The 15,605-nt window shown below is 48.1% G+C and overlaps 1 protein-coding gene across 1 annotated transcript in view; it reads left to right on the forward strand.

Moving 5' to 3' along the window:
- Positions 1-5,100: 5,100 nt before the first annotated feature.
- RSPH14 (radial spoke head 14 homolog (Chlamydomonas)) overlaps positions 5,101-15,605 on the forward strand; it is an 80,655-nt gene continuing 70,150 nt past the window's right edge. The window contains exons 1-3 of the mRNA XM_011956353.1: positions 5,101-5,345; positions 6,618-6,720; positions 11,632-11,750. Of these exons, the coding sequence (XP_011811743.1) occupies positions 5,147-5,345; positions 6,618-6,720; positions 11,632-11,750 (421 nt within the window). The 5' untranslated portion in view covers positions 5,101-5,146. The remainder of the gene's footprint in view (positions 5,346-6,617; positions 6,721-11,631; positions 11,751-15,605) is intronic.

Here is a 15,605-nt window from a genome sequence, read left to right on the forward strand (position 1 = left end):
TGCAGCAGAGAGACTCCCGGACACCCTGGAGAGCCAGAGATCACCAAGACAACAAGGGCGGTGCTGGATGGGTGGGCGGGGGGCGGGGCCGTGGAGGCCCGGGGGCGGAGCCTGGGCTCAGGCTGGCGCTGACAGTGGAGAGATTTGGGCTGGTTCCGGTGATCACCTAGGCTGGGAGGGGTGGGGCGTTGATAGCATAAGAGCTCCTGATGTAGTATTGATGTTTAATTGGAGTCAAGCACCCTGCAGCTGCAAGAGATGGACTTGCTTACCATCGACTGACCTTAGTCTGCATAGATCTGAATCCAGTGTTGTCTGAATATTATATGCCTGGCTTCTAAAGCTCACGGTACCAAATTAATTTCCTTAATAAAAAGCTGACCTGAGTCAGTGATTTCCTCTGAACTAGTTTCGGTTTGGAAAGTTAGCTGTTTTGGGCTAGATGGCCTCTCGTGGTCCTTATAAAACCGTGGAACCAACTTCTAAGTCCGGAGTTCAGTTTGAGAACATACTTACTCCAGCTCCTTAACTTTTCTGCATCACAATATGGAATCCTTGGTAAACAGATTTAACTCAGTCATCTTCAATTCAAAGCTAAGTGTGCTGGAGGCTGATGTTCGATGTCTTTTTTTTTTTTTTTTTTTAAGAGATGGAGTCTTGCTATGTTGCCCAGGCTGGACTCAAACTCCGAGGCTCAAGGAATCCTCCCGCCTCAGCCTCCCCAGTCCTTGGGACTACAGGCGAGGGCCACCACACCTGGCTCTCTTTAATGTCTTTTAGTGAGTTTCACTGCTAAGGCTGAGGCTTAGGAGGTAAACTTAGGTGAGTTGTTCCACCTTCCGCACCTCAGTTTACTCAACTATAAAATAAACGCAACTATCTATTTCAACGGATCACATGAGATGGTGAAAGTGCTTTTATATTGTAAAGCTTGATTCAAGTCTATTAATCATTCATTAACGTACTGAAATCTTCCTGGTATATGCCTAGCACTGGGGAGACAAGGAAACAGAACGGACATGGTGTCCACCCTCAGGGAAATTGGAGTCTGCTGTGGGAAGGAGAGAAGTAAATAGAGAATTAGGGGGAGTGTGCCAATGGGATTTATGAGAAGGGAAGGTTAAGCTGTGGGATCACTTACTAATTTGGATTTGGGGATTTGACAGGAGCTAGAGATCACCTTGAACCCCTCCTTTAGCTCTTTTTTTTTTTTTTTTTGGAGATGGAGTCTCACTCTGTCACCCAGGCTAGAGTGCAGTGGCGTGATCTTGGCTCACTGCAATCTCCGCCTCCCGGCTCAAGCGATTCTCCTGCCTCAGCCTCCCGAGTAGCTGGGACCACAGGTGTGCACCAACCATGCTTGGCTAATTTTTTTAGTAGAGACAGGGTTTTGCATGTGTGCCAGGCTGGTTTCGAACTCCTGGCCTCATGTGATCCGCCCGCCTTGGCTTCCCAAGGTGTTAGGATTGCAAGTGTAATCCACGGCACCTGGCCCCCGCCTTCCTTTAGCTCTTAAGTGGGCTCTTTGCTTAGATCTAGAAACCAAATTGACACCAGGCAGACTAGCAAGAGAAAAGCCTACAAATGTTATTAGTTTTACATGTGCATGGGGATCTTTACCAGAGTGAGGTCTGGAGAAGTGGCCAAAGCAAGATGCTTTTATACTTTTTAGACAAAGGATGACAAATTTGAGAAGAAATGGCAGGACAAAGGGGATCTGGCTAGGGGCAGTAAATTCTAGGGGATTCACTAGGAGATAATATGAGGGGCATAAACCTAGTGGAAGACAGGGTTAAGTATATTTATTCAGGTCCATTGCAGTCCCCAATTTTTAGTCTCAACTGATAAGGGCTATTTTCTTGCCCTGGTACGGCGAGGGTACCCCTCCTAGAGGAATCTTTATGGCTTGCTGAATGCAGAAAGAAGCATGTCTGTTTGCCTTTTCTTGTATCTTTTTTAAAAAATTATATTTATTTATTGATTTATTTTAGAGTTGAGGTCTCACTCTGTCACCCAGGCTGGGGTGCAGTAGTGTGATCATATCTCACTGTAACCTCAAACTCTTTGGTTCAGGCAATTCTCCCCCTTCAGCCTCCCAAAGTGCTGGGATTACCGGTATGAGCCACTGCGCCTGGCCCAGCTAGGCCTTTCTGAGGCTACTATTTTTCCAATGTTGTCAACTCAAAATGGTCAATATACCAATCCAGCATATTTTGGGATGGCGCATACTTCACTCCTTCAGGGAGAAGGAAGGTTTCATGGAAGAAGTGCTCACCAAGTTGCATCCTGAAGGACAAAGAGGTAATAATTAGTGTTACTGGGCACTCAGGCTTCAGGAGCGAGGTGGCATTTGAGGGATTAAGAGAGAGTCTAGCATGGCTGGAGGAGGCCATCACCCAGGGACTTCAGCACTAGGCTAGGAATTTGGATTCAGCCCTGAGACCAGTGGGGAGCCATGGAGGATTTTATGCAGGTGGTGGCTGGGTCTGGCTTGCTTTTGAGAACAGCTACACCTGCCAGCAGTGTGTTGGGTCCACTGCAGGAGTTAACCTTTGTCATTACCAGGAGGTCAGCCTGCAGAGCAAGGGGCATGGGCAGGGCTAGGCGGTACTGAGATCAGGCCTGTGTAATTTGGGGAAAACTGGCTGAGTGCCGTGGCTCACGCCTGTAATCCTAGCATTTTGGGAGGCCAAGGCGGGTGGATCACCTGAGGTCAGGAGTTCGAGACCAGCCTGGCCAAAATGGCGAAACCCTGTCTCTACTAAAAATACAAAAATTAGCCGGGTGTGGTGGCGGGCACCTATAATTCCAGCTACTTGGGAGGCTTAGGCAGGAGAATCACTTGCACCCGGGTTGGGGGAGTGCGTGGCGCGGAGTAGAGCAGAGGTTGCAGTCAAGATCGCGCACTGCACTCCAGCCTGGGCGAAAGAGCGAAACTCCGTCAAAAAAAAAAAAAAAAAAACCGGAGAAACAACTGAACTGCTCTGAGGTTCTTGTCCCTAAACTAGATGTTGCCATCTTATGAATTTACTCTGAGGATCAGAGGCGTGCAAAGTACCCAGTACAGAGAAGGGCGTAAATAAGTCACTTCCCTTCCCTTCTGTACTTTGAACAAAGCTGAGCTGCCTCTGGTCCTCACAGCAACCCTGTAAATGATCCGGCTTTGCAGCCAGCCGCAGCCTTGGGCTGTTTGCGCCTGCGCAGTGGGCGCTGAGTATGTAGACAGCGGCACTGGGGACGCTACCGGAGTCGCCTGGCAACGATGTCGCCTGGCAACTGAATAGGTTGGCCACTGGCACGCGCTACTGGAAGCAGAAAGGGCTGCGGAGGCAGGTGAGGCGACGGCGGTGGGCTAGGGGCCCGGGAACGGGGAGCCCAGTGACCCACCCAGTCCCATTCACCACAGGGCCCTGTCCCCACACTCAAAATCACGCACTTTCGTCTCTGGCCGGACTCTCCCAGCCCACGCCCCTTCTCCAGCGCCCACCGTTCCTGCGAGGGGAGCCCAACTCAAACATGGCCACCTCCCTCCCAGTCCGGCCCCCACTTCTACTGTTGTCATCTGGTGTCCCGCGTGAGCATCTGGCTTACCTTTTACTGGAGTAGATTCCTACAGGCCTGGGGCCTGTACATTCTACTAACCATGATAACAACCATAGTAATAACCACAGCCAACATATCTGAAGCCCTGGTATGACAGGCTTACATGTATTCGTTAATATGACAATTCTGGGAGGCAGGGAAGGAGGTACTGTTATCATCTCTCCTTTGAAGCTGCAGAAAGACACAGATAGAGGAAGAAACTTGCCAAGGGTCACCCATGGCCTGAATCTGGAGCCAGTTCTTAACTACTAACCTACACTGCCCATAGTTGCTGAAAGTTTGTGTGTGTGTGTCTGTAATAAAAGTAAATCACCTTTTTTTTTTTCTTTTTTGAGACGGAGTCTTGCTTTGTTGCCAGGCTGGAGTGCAGTGTTGCAATCTTGGCTCACTGGAACCTCCCCCTCCCGGGTTCAAGCGATTCTCCTGCCTCAGCCTCTTGAGTAACTGGGACTACAGGCACATGCCACCACGCCCAGCTAATTTTTGTATTTTTAGTAGAGACGGGGTTTCAGCATGTTGACCAGGATGGTCTCGATCTCTTGACCTTGTGATCCGCCCACCTTGGGCCTCCTAAAGTGTTGGGATTACACGTGTGAGCCCCCGCGCCTAGCCATAAATCACCTTTTTTCTTTTTTGAGACGGAGTCTTGCTTTGTTGCCAGGCTGGAGTGCAGTGTTGCAATCTTGGCTCACTGGAACCTCCCCCTCCCGGGTTCAAGCGATTCTCCTGCCTCAGCCTCTTGAGTAACTGGGACTACAGGCACATGCCACCACGCCCAGCTAATTTTTGTATTTTTAGTAGAGACGGGGTTTCAGCATGTTGACCAGGATGGTCTCGATCTCTTGACCTTGTGATCCGCCCACCTTGGCCTCCCAAAGTGCTGGGATTACAGGCTTGAGCCACCGCGCCCGGCCCATAAATCACCTTTTAATGTTAATTCCTTTTCATGAATGTGTCAGAAGCATCTGAATATGGGTTCCTGGCAGCGAATGAGCTAGACCCAGATTTCAACATTTGCTCCTAGTCTTACAACTTTCACAGCCTCCAGTAAACTCCTTGGCCAGAACTTCAGCTTCCTCATTTGTAAAATATGGATAAAGTAAGCCCCCTCCTTATGGGGTAGTTGAGTTGGATACTACTTATTGCTGGCACAAGATAAGCACTAGACAGAGTGACCATCTTGGAGTTTGCTGGTTTGGTTTGTTTTGTCCTTTAATGCCTTTGACTGAAGATCCAGATGAAAGTATCAGTGGTTTCTTCTGTGAAGCACTATTGTGTGTGTGGGGGGGGCTCTGGAGTTTGCAGTTTGGGCTGCTACTTACCTTCACTGGGACTTTGAGCAAATCTCTTCATTGCTGTCAGCCTCAGTTTGCTCATCTGTAAAATGAAAGTAAAAATACCCATTTGCCTGCCCTCACAGTTTAGAGGATCAAATGAGAAGTAGCTTTTAAATCATAGTAGAAATAATGATAGCTTTTTGGTTTCTTTTACTGAGTGGTTTCTGCAGAACTTCACTTGGAAAGGCCTCTGTAGTTGGGGAAAGATGGCCGATTCCCAGAACTCCATGGAGTTTCCTGTTAACATCAATGCTACCCAGATTACCACTGCCTATGGCCATCGGGCCCTGCCCAAGCTGAAGGAGGAGCTGCAGTCAGAGGACCTCCAGACGAGGCAGAAAGCCCTCATGGCCCTGTGTGACCTCATGCATGACCCCGAGTGTATCTACAAGGCCATGAGCATAGGTGAGCGTGACACAGTACAGGTTACCATGACTGGGGTCCTAGCATGGCTTCGGACACTGGGTAGAACTTCAGTAATAAGGGTTGCTATTGTTTGAACCTGACTCCAGGCCAGTTCCACTATAGGCGCAGTGCCCAGGTTCTTTTTAAAAAATATTTGTTTATTGAGGCAGAGTCTTGCCATCTCCCAGGCTGGAGTGCAGTGGCAGAATCATAGCTCATTGTAACCTTGAAATCTTGGGCTCAAGAGATCCTCCTGCTTCAGCTTCCTGAGTAACTAGGACTACAAGCATGTACCACCATGCCTGACTAATTTTTAAATTTTTTTTAATAAACAAGATCTTGCTATGTTGCCCAGGCTGTTCTTGAACTCTTGGCCTCAATTGATTCTCCCAGGTCAGCCTCCAAAGTTTTGGGATTATAGGTGTGAGCCACCACACCCAGCCTGGCTTATCTTAATCCTCAGAAAGGCCACCTACAAGGGAGAGTCCATTCTCAACCCAGAGATAAGAAAAGCATGGTTCAGAGAAGGATTATAAGTCTAGGTTTGCCCAATAAATAAATAAAGCTGAATTTGTATTTATTTATTTATTATTATTTTTTGAGATGGAATCTCCCTCTGTTGCCCTGGCTGGAGTGCAATGGCACTATCATGGCTCACTGAAAGCTCCGCCTCTTGGGTTCAAGTGATTCTCCTGCCTCAGCCTCCTGAGTAGTTGGGACTACAGGCACCTGCCATCATGCCTGGCTAATTTTTGTATTTTTGTAGAGATGGGGTTTCACCATGTTGGCCAGGCTGGACTTGACCTCCTGACCTCAGGTGATCTGCTTGCCTCAGCCTCCCAAAGTGCTGGGATTACAGGCATGAGCCACCATGCCCAGACAAAGCTGGATTTTTATTGGCTAAATCTGGCATCTCTAGGTGTAACCCACTCAAGGTCATGTGACTAGTTTGACACAGTGTTGTAATTTGACCCCATATCTCTCCTGGGGTCAAAGAAATGACAAAGCCCATTTTCTTAATCTCATGGCAGACTTTGTGAGAAGGCACTGGTAGGAAGTGTGCAGGGAGAATCACAAGGAGGGTTGGATGAGACATGAGCCTCTTCAGTGACTCCGAAATGCTGCATAACCAACATGATTCCCTAGTGTCCCAAAGCAGCGGGACCTCTGGTACATTCCTGTCCCAACTGGCCCACTTATTGACTTCTGGGTTAGTTGGTTTCTGAGACTAGCAAACATTCAAGGGTTTGTTTGTTTGTTTGTTTTTTGTAGGCTGTATGGAGAACCTGAAAGTTTTGCTGAAGGATAGCAACAGCATGGTGCGGATAAAGACCACTGAGGTGCTCTACATCACGGCGAGCCATAGCGTGGGCAGGTGGGATGCTGTTCTGGAAACCAGTGTGACGCTTGCCAGCCGCACTTCTCCCCTGGGTGGATGATGCCCTTGAGCTGCGTAGAGTGCTCTGGAGTTTTGTCTGCAGCACTAGTTTTTAGAGGGGCTTCTATTTAGCCAGAGCAGGACTCTGTGGGGTGGTTTGGGTTGCCTCTGTGTGAATCTTATGGGACCCTCTGTTCCAGACTAATTTTTATTTATTTTATGTTAGTTCCGAGCTCTGCGCTCTCTCTCTCTCTCTCTCTTTCTTTTTCTTTTCTTTCTTTTTTGAGACAGTCTTTCACTCAGTCGCCCAGGCTGGAGTACAGTGGCACCATCTCAGCTCACTGCAGCCTCTGCCTCTCCAGGTTCAAGCAATTCTTGTGCCTCAGCCTCCCGAGTAGCTGAGACCACAGGCATGTGTCATCATGCTCAGCTAATTTTTGTATTCTTAGCAGAGACAGGTTTCACCATGTTGGCCAGCCTGGTTTCGAACTCCTGGCCTCAAGTGATCTGCCTGTTTCGGCCTCCCAAAATGCTGGGATTACAGGCGTGAGCCACTGCACCCAGCTGAGTTTCCCACTTTCAAGGTGGGAAGAAAGTTCAGATCTTACCTCTGCAACAATTTTGCCATTTCTTAGCTTTTTACAGAGAGCCCAGTTCCCCAACCCAGATCCCCACAGGGCCTATGGCTTTGGCTCCTGTCCCTGTGAAGGTGGTAAAATAACAGCGTCAAAGTGCGTATCTGGTCTGGGCTGGTGGCCTCACTTCCTGTTCATGATGACTGGGTTCTTGGTTTCTGGCACCTGCAAGTGTCCTTTTCCTGTGTAAGTACAGCTTCAGTTTTTCTTTTTTTTTTTTTTGAGGTGGGGTCTGGCTCTGTCGCCCAGGCTGGAGTGCAGTAACGCGATCTCGGCTCACTGCAAGCTCCGCCTCCTGGGTTCACGCCATTCTCCCACCTCAGCCTCCCGAGTAGCTGGGACTACAGGCGCCCACCACCACGCTCGGCTAATTTTTTTTTTAGTAGAGACGGGGTTTCATCGTGTTAGCCAGGGTGGTCTCGATCTCCTGACCTCATGATCCACCCCTCTCGACCTCCCAAAGTGCTGGGATTACAGGCGTGAGCCACCGCGCCTGACCAGCACAGCTTTACATTTTACACTTAAAAAAGATTTCATAGAGTATTTTAGTTGGATATTGGGGCAACAGGGTGGACGTGGTTGGAGGGGCTTTCCCACATCAGCTCGGCTCACCCTCTTCACCAGTGATCAATAGTTTTACTTTGTATTAGAAACAAAACCCCAGTGTTAACAGCTCCTTTAGAAATTTGTTTAGGAGGTTTTCTGGTTTTCACTGGAACTTCTCCCCACCAGCCCCATCCCCACCCCCCAAAAATACAGAACCCCACATCACAAACACCCCTCCAAGCCCTGGCCCAGGTCTTTTGGATAAAGCGGCCACTGCCCAGTGTGCACAGGCGCAGAAAGAAGAAAAGACAAGAAAGGCAAGATGCTGACTGCCTTGGGGGTTGTTTGGTGTAAACAGGTAGCCATTCAGAGAGGCTTCAAATCATTTCAGGAGTGCCAGGGCATCTCACAAAACCCAAAGTCACTCAGCCCTGCCAGTCCCCAAGCTCTCATTGCCTTGGTGGCTGATCCTGTGTGTAGCCCTGGCCTTGTGTGAACCGTATGTGTGTGTATGTGGAGGTGGTACAATGGCTGGCACCTTAATTCACATGCTTTGTACCAAAAAGGGCAGGCTGGCACGGCAGACAGACTGGCGAAGTCAGGGCACAAGCCCCAGCCTTTTGGGGGGCCCCCTCTTTCCTGCTCTGTAATCTGGGCAACACTCCTGATCCCAGCCTCACTCTGCAGATCTTAGATGACCCAGGCAAGGTACTTTAAAAGGTTAGGGGCACACAGGATCAAGTCACTTTTCCTGCTGTTTCCCCCCCCCCCACTTTTCTGGACCTGATATGGACATTAGATAGTAACCCCCAGTGAGGGGGGACGGATGCTGAGAGGACAGGTCCTTGAAGCCTGAGCAATTATTAGGTTAGTGCAAACGTAATTGCGCTTTTGCAATTAAAAGTAATGGCAAAAACCACGATTACTTTTACAACAACCTACTTACAACGAATGGTAGTAAGGATTTGTTTAGCAGAACCTGGAGTGCCTAAGCCAGGGGTCCTGGCTGTGCCCCCATTAGCAAGGCAGGAAGACGTGGTGAAGTGACCATCCCTGACCAAGGACCTGATAAGGGCCTGGCGGCCCATGCACTCCTTCAGCGTTCTCAGAAATGTGGCCAACTTCTAAATTTCCCTTGAGGTCAGTGGTGATTTTTTTTTTTTTTTTAAGACTGAGTCTCGCTCTGTTGCCCAGGCTGGAGTGCGGTGCCGCCATCTCACTGTAAGCTCCGCCTCCCGGGTTTGCGTCATTCTCCTGCTTCAGCCTCCGGAGTAGCTGGGACTATAGGCGCCCGCGACCACGCCAAGCTAATTTTTTGTATTTTTTAGTGGAGACGGAGATTCACCGTGTTAGCCACGATGGTCTCGATCTACTGACCTCGTGATCCGCCTGCCTCAGCCTCCCAAAGTGCTGGGATTACAGGCATGAGCCACTGCGCCCTGCCACACAACTGACTTTCAAAGCACGAGAGACATGGAGTGGGTGACTAGGCACTGACCAAGGAGGCCCCCACGGGAAGACCCCTGCAACTTGTGTGTCCCACGGTGACTTTCTTCTTCCAGAACGATTCAAAACACATGATAAGTGAAATTGTGACCAGTGCTGCAGTGGCACAACTGGTTGGGCACTTCCTATGGACACTTGGCTGAGGGGTTTGCACATGCATTCTCATTCATTCCTGGACCCAGCCTTGACAGATGTCACCTCAGAAGGCCTCTTTCAGATGCATTCAGGCCCAGCAGTCAGTTGGTTAATCAAAAGAAATGATTACAAAGCAAGGAACCGAAGAAATGGTTTCCTTTAAATCGTTCATTTTAACCCAAAACACATATGATAAGGCATTAGGCATTCACCAATCCCCATGTGGGACCCAGGCTTTTTGTTGAATATGAGACCACTGGTTGGTGTTTCCTATCATATATACATATATATGTATTTTTTCTTTTTTTTAATTAAAAAAAAAATTTTTTTTTTGAGACGGAGTCTCGCTCTGTCGCCCAGGCTGGAGTGCAGTGGCCGTATCTCAGCTCGCTGCAAGCTCCGCCTCCCGGGTTTACACCATTCTCCTACCTCAGCCTCCCTAGTAGCTGGGACTACAGGCGCCCGCCAACTCGCCCGGCTAGTTTTTTTGCATTTTTTAGTAGAGACGGGGTTTCACTGTGTTAGCCAGGATGGTCTCCATCTCCCGACTTTGTGATCCGCCAGTCTCGGCCTCCCAAAGTGCTGGGATTACAGGCTTGAGCCACTGCGCCCGCCCTTTTTTTTTTCTTAAACCATACTCATAACATCATCTGATTTCAGCTTTGGTTTCTTTAAAGTAGAGCAAGAACTCAAAGACATTAATGAAATAGTCTGCATGCAAAACCCTTCTAGAATCTTTTTATTTTTTAAGAGATAAGATCTAGCTCTGTCATCCATGCTGGATTTTAGTGGCACAATCCTAGTTCACTGCAGCCTCAAACTCCTAGGCTCAAATGATCCTCCTACCTTAGCCGACTGAGTAGCTGGGAACACAGGCACACACCACCAAGTCTGGCTGAACTTTTAACATTTTAGGTAGGGATGAGGTCTCACAATGTTGCCCAGGCTGGTCTTGAACTCCTAGTCCAAGTGATTCTCCTACCTTAGTCTCCCAAAGCACTGGGATTAGGTGTGAGCCATCTAGAATCTTTTACAATCATCTCTCTTTTTTTGTCTTTTTTGAGACAGTCTCATTCTATCACCCAGGCTGGAGTGCAGTGGTGCAATCGCAGCTCACTGCAACCTCTACTTCCTGGGCTCAAGTGATTCTTGTGCCCCAGCCTTCTGAGTAGCTGGGATTACAGGCATGTGCCACCATGTCTGGCTGATTTTTGTATTTTTAGTAGAGATGGGGTTTTGCCATGTTGGTCAGGCTGGTCTCGAACTCCTGACCTCAAGTGATCTATCTACCTCGGCCTCCCAAGGTGCTGGGATTACAAGTGTGAGCCACTGTGCCTGGCCAATCATCTCTTTTTTTTTTTTTGGAGGCTCAATTTTGAGTCCTTTCAAAGCATTCAACTTTTTCTCATAAGAAAATTTGAGGCTGGGCACGGTGGCTCACACCTGTAATCCCAGCACTTTGGGAGGCCGAGAAGGGTGGATCACGAGGTCAGGAGATCGAGACTATCCTGGCTAACACGGTGTAACTCCTTCTCTACTAAAAATACAAAAAAAACTAGCCGGGTGCGGTGGCGGGCGCCTGTAGTCCCAGCTACATGGGAGGCTGAGGCAGGAGAATGGTGTGAACCCGGGAGGCGGAGCTTGCAGTGAGTGGAGATCACGCCACTGCACTCCAGCCTGGGCGACAGAGCAAGACTCCGTCTCAAAAAAAATAAAAATAAAAAATAAAAAATAAAAAAAGAAAACTTGAAAAAGAAAACCCTCTTCACATCTAATTGACTTGCCTAATATTTACTGAACTTGTATAATGATAATGACAAGCATAACTGGTGTACATAGATGTGGCGGCAAGGGAGACCAGAAGAACAAGGGGCCAAGGTGGGCTGGGCCTGCTGAGTTCGCTCCCCTGGAGGTTCAGGTGAGATGGGTCATGCACCTGTAGCCTTTGTCTGCTCCCACAAAGCCAGAGGAATGTGGTCTACCCCAGATAGCATGGATCAGATTCCAGCAGGGACCCTGATCCTTCTTATTTGAGCCTCTCAGGGCATGGTTTCACTTATGTCACTATCCACCCTCCCTTCCCCAGATACGCCTTTCTAGAGCACGACATCGTCCTTGCCCTGTCCTTCCTGCTGAATGACCTCAGCCCAGTTTGCCGGGGGAACCTGTACAAGGCATACATGCAGCTGGTCCAGGTGCCTAGAGGTAGGCTCGCGTCCTGCACACAGATCTGCTGGGCACTCAAGTTGTCCATCAGTCTCCTCTCCAGGTCACATACGTACCAGGGTGTAGATCATCAACTTTTTATTAAATTACAACATACATATTAGAAAAGTACATATCCGCTGGGTGCGATGGCTCATGCCTGTAATCCCAGCACTTTGGGGGGCCGAGGCAGGCAGATCACGTGGTCAGGAGTTCGACACCAGCCTGGCCAATATGGTAAAACCTTGTCTCTACTAAAAATACAGAAATTAGCCAGGTGTGGTGGTGTGCACCCGTAGTCCCAGCTACTTAAGAGGCTGAGGCAGAATAATTGCTTGAACCTGGGAGGCAGAGGTTGCAGTGAGCCAAGATCATGCCATTGCACTCTAGCCCAGGGGACAGTGCAAGACTCTGTCTCGACAAAAAAATAAAAATACAAAATTAGCTGGGCATGGTGGCTATATTAAATAGCCACTTCTACTCGGGGGGCTGAGACATGAGAATCACTTGAACCTGGGAGGCAGAGGTTGCAGTGAGCCAAGATCATGCCATTGCACTCTAGCCCAGGGGACAGTGCAAGACTCTGTCTCGACAAAAAAAGAAAAAGAAAAAGAAAGAAAAGACAAGCACATATATTAAACAAACATTCGGTTAAATTGTTCTGAGTGAATATGTCATGTAATTGCCACCCCAATCAAGACATGTAGAATATTTACCACCTCTCCAGAAACTTCCCACATGCTCATACTGGGTACTACCCTTACCAATGATAAGCAGTTATAAGACTATAGATGATGCCCCTTTTAGAACTTTATATAAATGGAAACATACAGCTTGTAATATCTTGCTTGTAGCTACTTTTGCTTAACATTTTATTTCTGAGATTTACATGTGGTATGTATTACTGATTTTTGCTGGTTAATGCCGAGTATGGTATTTACACTATGTGAGTATACAACAGTTTACTTACCCATTCCATTGCTGATGGACATCTGAATTGTTTCTAGCTTATGGCTACCAAGAATAGAGTGGCTATAAATGTCTTTTGATGGATATGTATACACATTTATTTCAAAACATACCTAAGAAGAGAATGGCTGGCCTGGGTAAGTTTGTGTTCAGCTTTTAGAAGGTACTACCCAATGGTTTTCTAAAATATTTGCATCTGGCACATGCCATGTCCCAGCTACCCAAGAGGCTGAAGCAGGTGTATTGCTTGAGCCTAGGAGTTCTAGGCTGTAGTGCCCTGTGCCAGTCAGGTGTCTGTACTGTTTGGTATCAATATGGCGACCTCCTGAGATGGGGGGACCACCAGTTGCCTAAGGAGGGGTGAACCAGCCCAGACCAGAAACAGAGCAGGTCAAAACTCCTGTGCTGATCAGTAATGGGACAGCAACTATGAATAACCACTGCATTCCAGCCTGAGCAATGTAGCAGGATCCTGTCTCTGAAAAAATGTAAATAAAATATTTGTACCAATTTATACTTCCATTAGCAGTATATGAGAGTTCCAGGTGCTTTACATCCTCATCAATCGTAGATTTTTTTCTGTCTTTTTATTTTAGCTATTTTGGTGGGTGTGTAGTAGTATCTCATTTTGGTTTTAATTTATATTTCCCTGATGATTAAAAGGGGATATTCTGTAAATGTTTTCTTTTGTGAAATACCATAGCACACATTTAAGGGATAAAAAAGGCCTGCCCCAGAGGCAATGTTGCATACAGTTCCTGGCCCACCAGCCCTGCTGATTAGATGGGGCGTCCGGGGTAACAGCTACCCAGTAACCACAGCTAGAGAGTTAAGATTTACGGCAGATTGATATCTGCCCAGTCACATGATGCAATGAGTATTTTTAGAAGAGGGAATCATTTCAAGGGCCATGATAGGAGGCCATGGAGGGGATACCTTAGCTCAAGGTGGATAAACAGATGTCATAGCCCAGGAGTCAGATGAACCTGGGCTCCCTCTGCCCTTCCCCTCACTCTCCGTGTGCCCCGGACAGGTTATTTCCCATGTCTAAAGTACCTGCCTCAGAGGCCAGAAGTGAGGATGAAGTGGAAACGCTGGCCTGGTGTATAGCTCAGCGTCCTGCCAAAGGATGGAGTGTAAACGTTCAAAACCAGGCATGAGCATTCCCTGGATTAAGGCTCAGAGAGAAGTGACTACGGGATCAGGCGCAGATAGGCAGGCCCAACAGAGCAGAGCCCGTGAGGGTCCAGGATTGTTGCTTGGCCCCTGAAGCACATCTTCTTTCAGTTGATCCGGGGTGGGAGTTGAGCACGCTAGGGCTATGGTTTTTTAAAAATACCACCATGCCCCTGGCCCTCTCCCAGACCACCAGGATCAGTCTCTGGGGGTGGGGCCCTGCCCATATGTTTCTGAAAAGGCACCTTGAATGATAGTCATACGTGTCCCACGGTTGAGACGCCCCTGGTTTATTAGGGTGATCCACAGGGGACCAGTGCTGGGTTGAGCTAAGTGAATGCCCTGTGCTCACCATGTAGGAACCTGAGGAATAAGCAAGGGTCTTGTCCGCTCATTCTTGGAGTGTGGAGAGAGGAGGCTTGCTGCTCTCCACCAGTCCTCTTACAATGATTGTGAACTATTTAAGGCATTCCCAGAAGTACAGAGATGGCGATAAGGAACAATGGATACCACCAGCCAGCATTGCCAAATCTTCACATTCTACATCCATATTTTATACTTGCTTGAAATTTTTATTTGAAGAAATCATAGGTACAGTCCAAGCACCCTGTGAACCTCCCCCTACCCAGAGAACTCTTCCTCCTGCCTTTCCTTGAGCCACCAATAATTTGGTGCCTACGTCCTCAAAATGCATATCTTCATATTTTATCACAGATATAATTACATACGGACTATATATAATCTTGCTTTGCATGTTTTAAAACTATGTAAGTGGATCTCGCTGTACGTATCCCTCTGCTACTTCCAAAACCTTAACAAACCTAAACAACATTAGAGATTTATAGAAATTTTGAGATGAATCCATGTCGCGCCACTGGCTGTATTTCATTCATTTCCATCACTGCACACTGTTCCAGTGTTTGAATGTATCACGATACACTCGCCCATCCCAGGCTAGCAGGCTTGTTGATTGTTTGTATTCCTGTACTGCAGAAGGACTGTGCCGTGGCTGTTCCTGCCCAGGGCTTCCTGGTATCCTAGAAGGAGAGTCCCCTAGGGCCTCTGCCAGGGAGGGCATCATTGAACCAGGGAGAATGTGTGTTTGCCTTCAGCTTTGCTGGATATCGCAACTGCTTCCAGCCCAGCCTCTGGCCTCCAGAGAGCCTGGGGCATATCTCAGCCTGATGGATGTGCTTTGGTGTTTCACTGTGATGTGGCTTTACTGTCCCTGTCCTGGTGAGAGGAAACATCTTCCCTCTGCCTGACACCTCCTCAGATTCCTCTCCTGCCCAGTGCCTCTGGAGAGAGTGTGTTCATTCTGTTGCCGAGTTGTTTTTCCATTTCTTATTGATTTGAAGGAGTGTGTAATTTATCCTGGATTCCAACCCTTTGTTGGTTACCTACATTGTAAATATCATTTCCCAGGCTGTTTTCTTCGCTTCTCACTGTGCCTTTGTTGATTCACTGCTGCAGCAGTTCTTTCTTTTCTTTTCTTTTCTTCTTTTCTTTTTCTTTTCTTTCTTTTTCTGAGACGGAGTCTCGCTCTGTCACCCAGGCTGGAGGGCAGTGGTGTCTCAGCTCACTACAACCTCCACCTCCCAGGTTCAAGTGATTCACCTGCCTCAGCCTCCCAAGTAGCTGGGAGTACAGGTATGCGCCACCACGCCCAGCTAATTTTTGTATTTTTAGTAGAGATGGGGTTTCTCTATG

Source organism: Colobus angolensis, unplaced genomic scaffold, assembly GCF_000951035.1.
Source record: "Colobus angolensis palliatus isolate OR3802 unplaced genomic scaffold, Cang.pa_1.0 Scaffold415, whole genome shotgun sequence".
Classification (NCBI taxonomy): Eukaryota; Metazoa; Chordata; class Mammalia; order Primates; family Cercopithecidae; genus Colobus; species Colobus angolensis.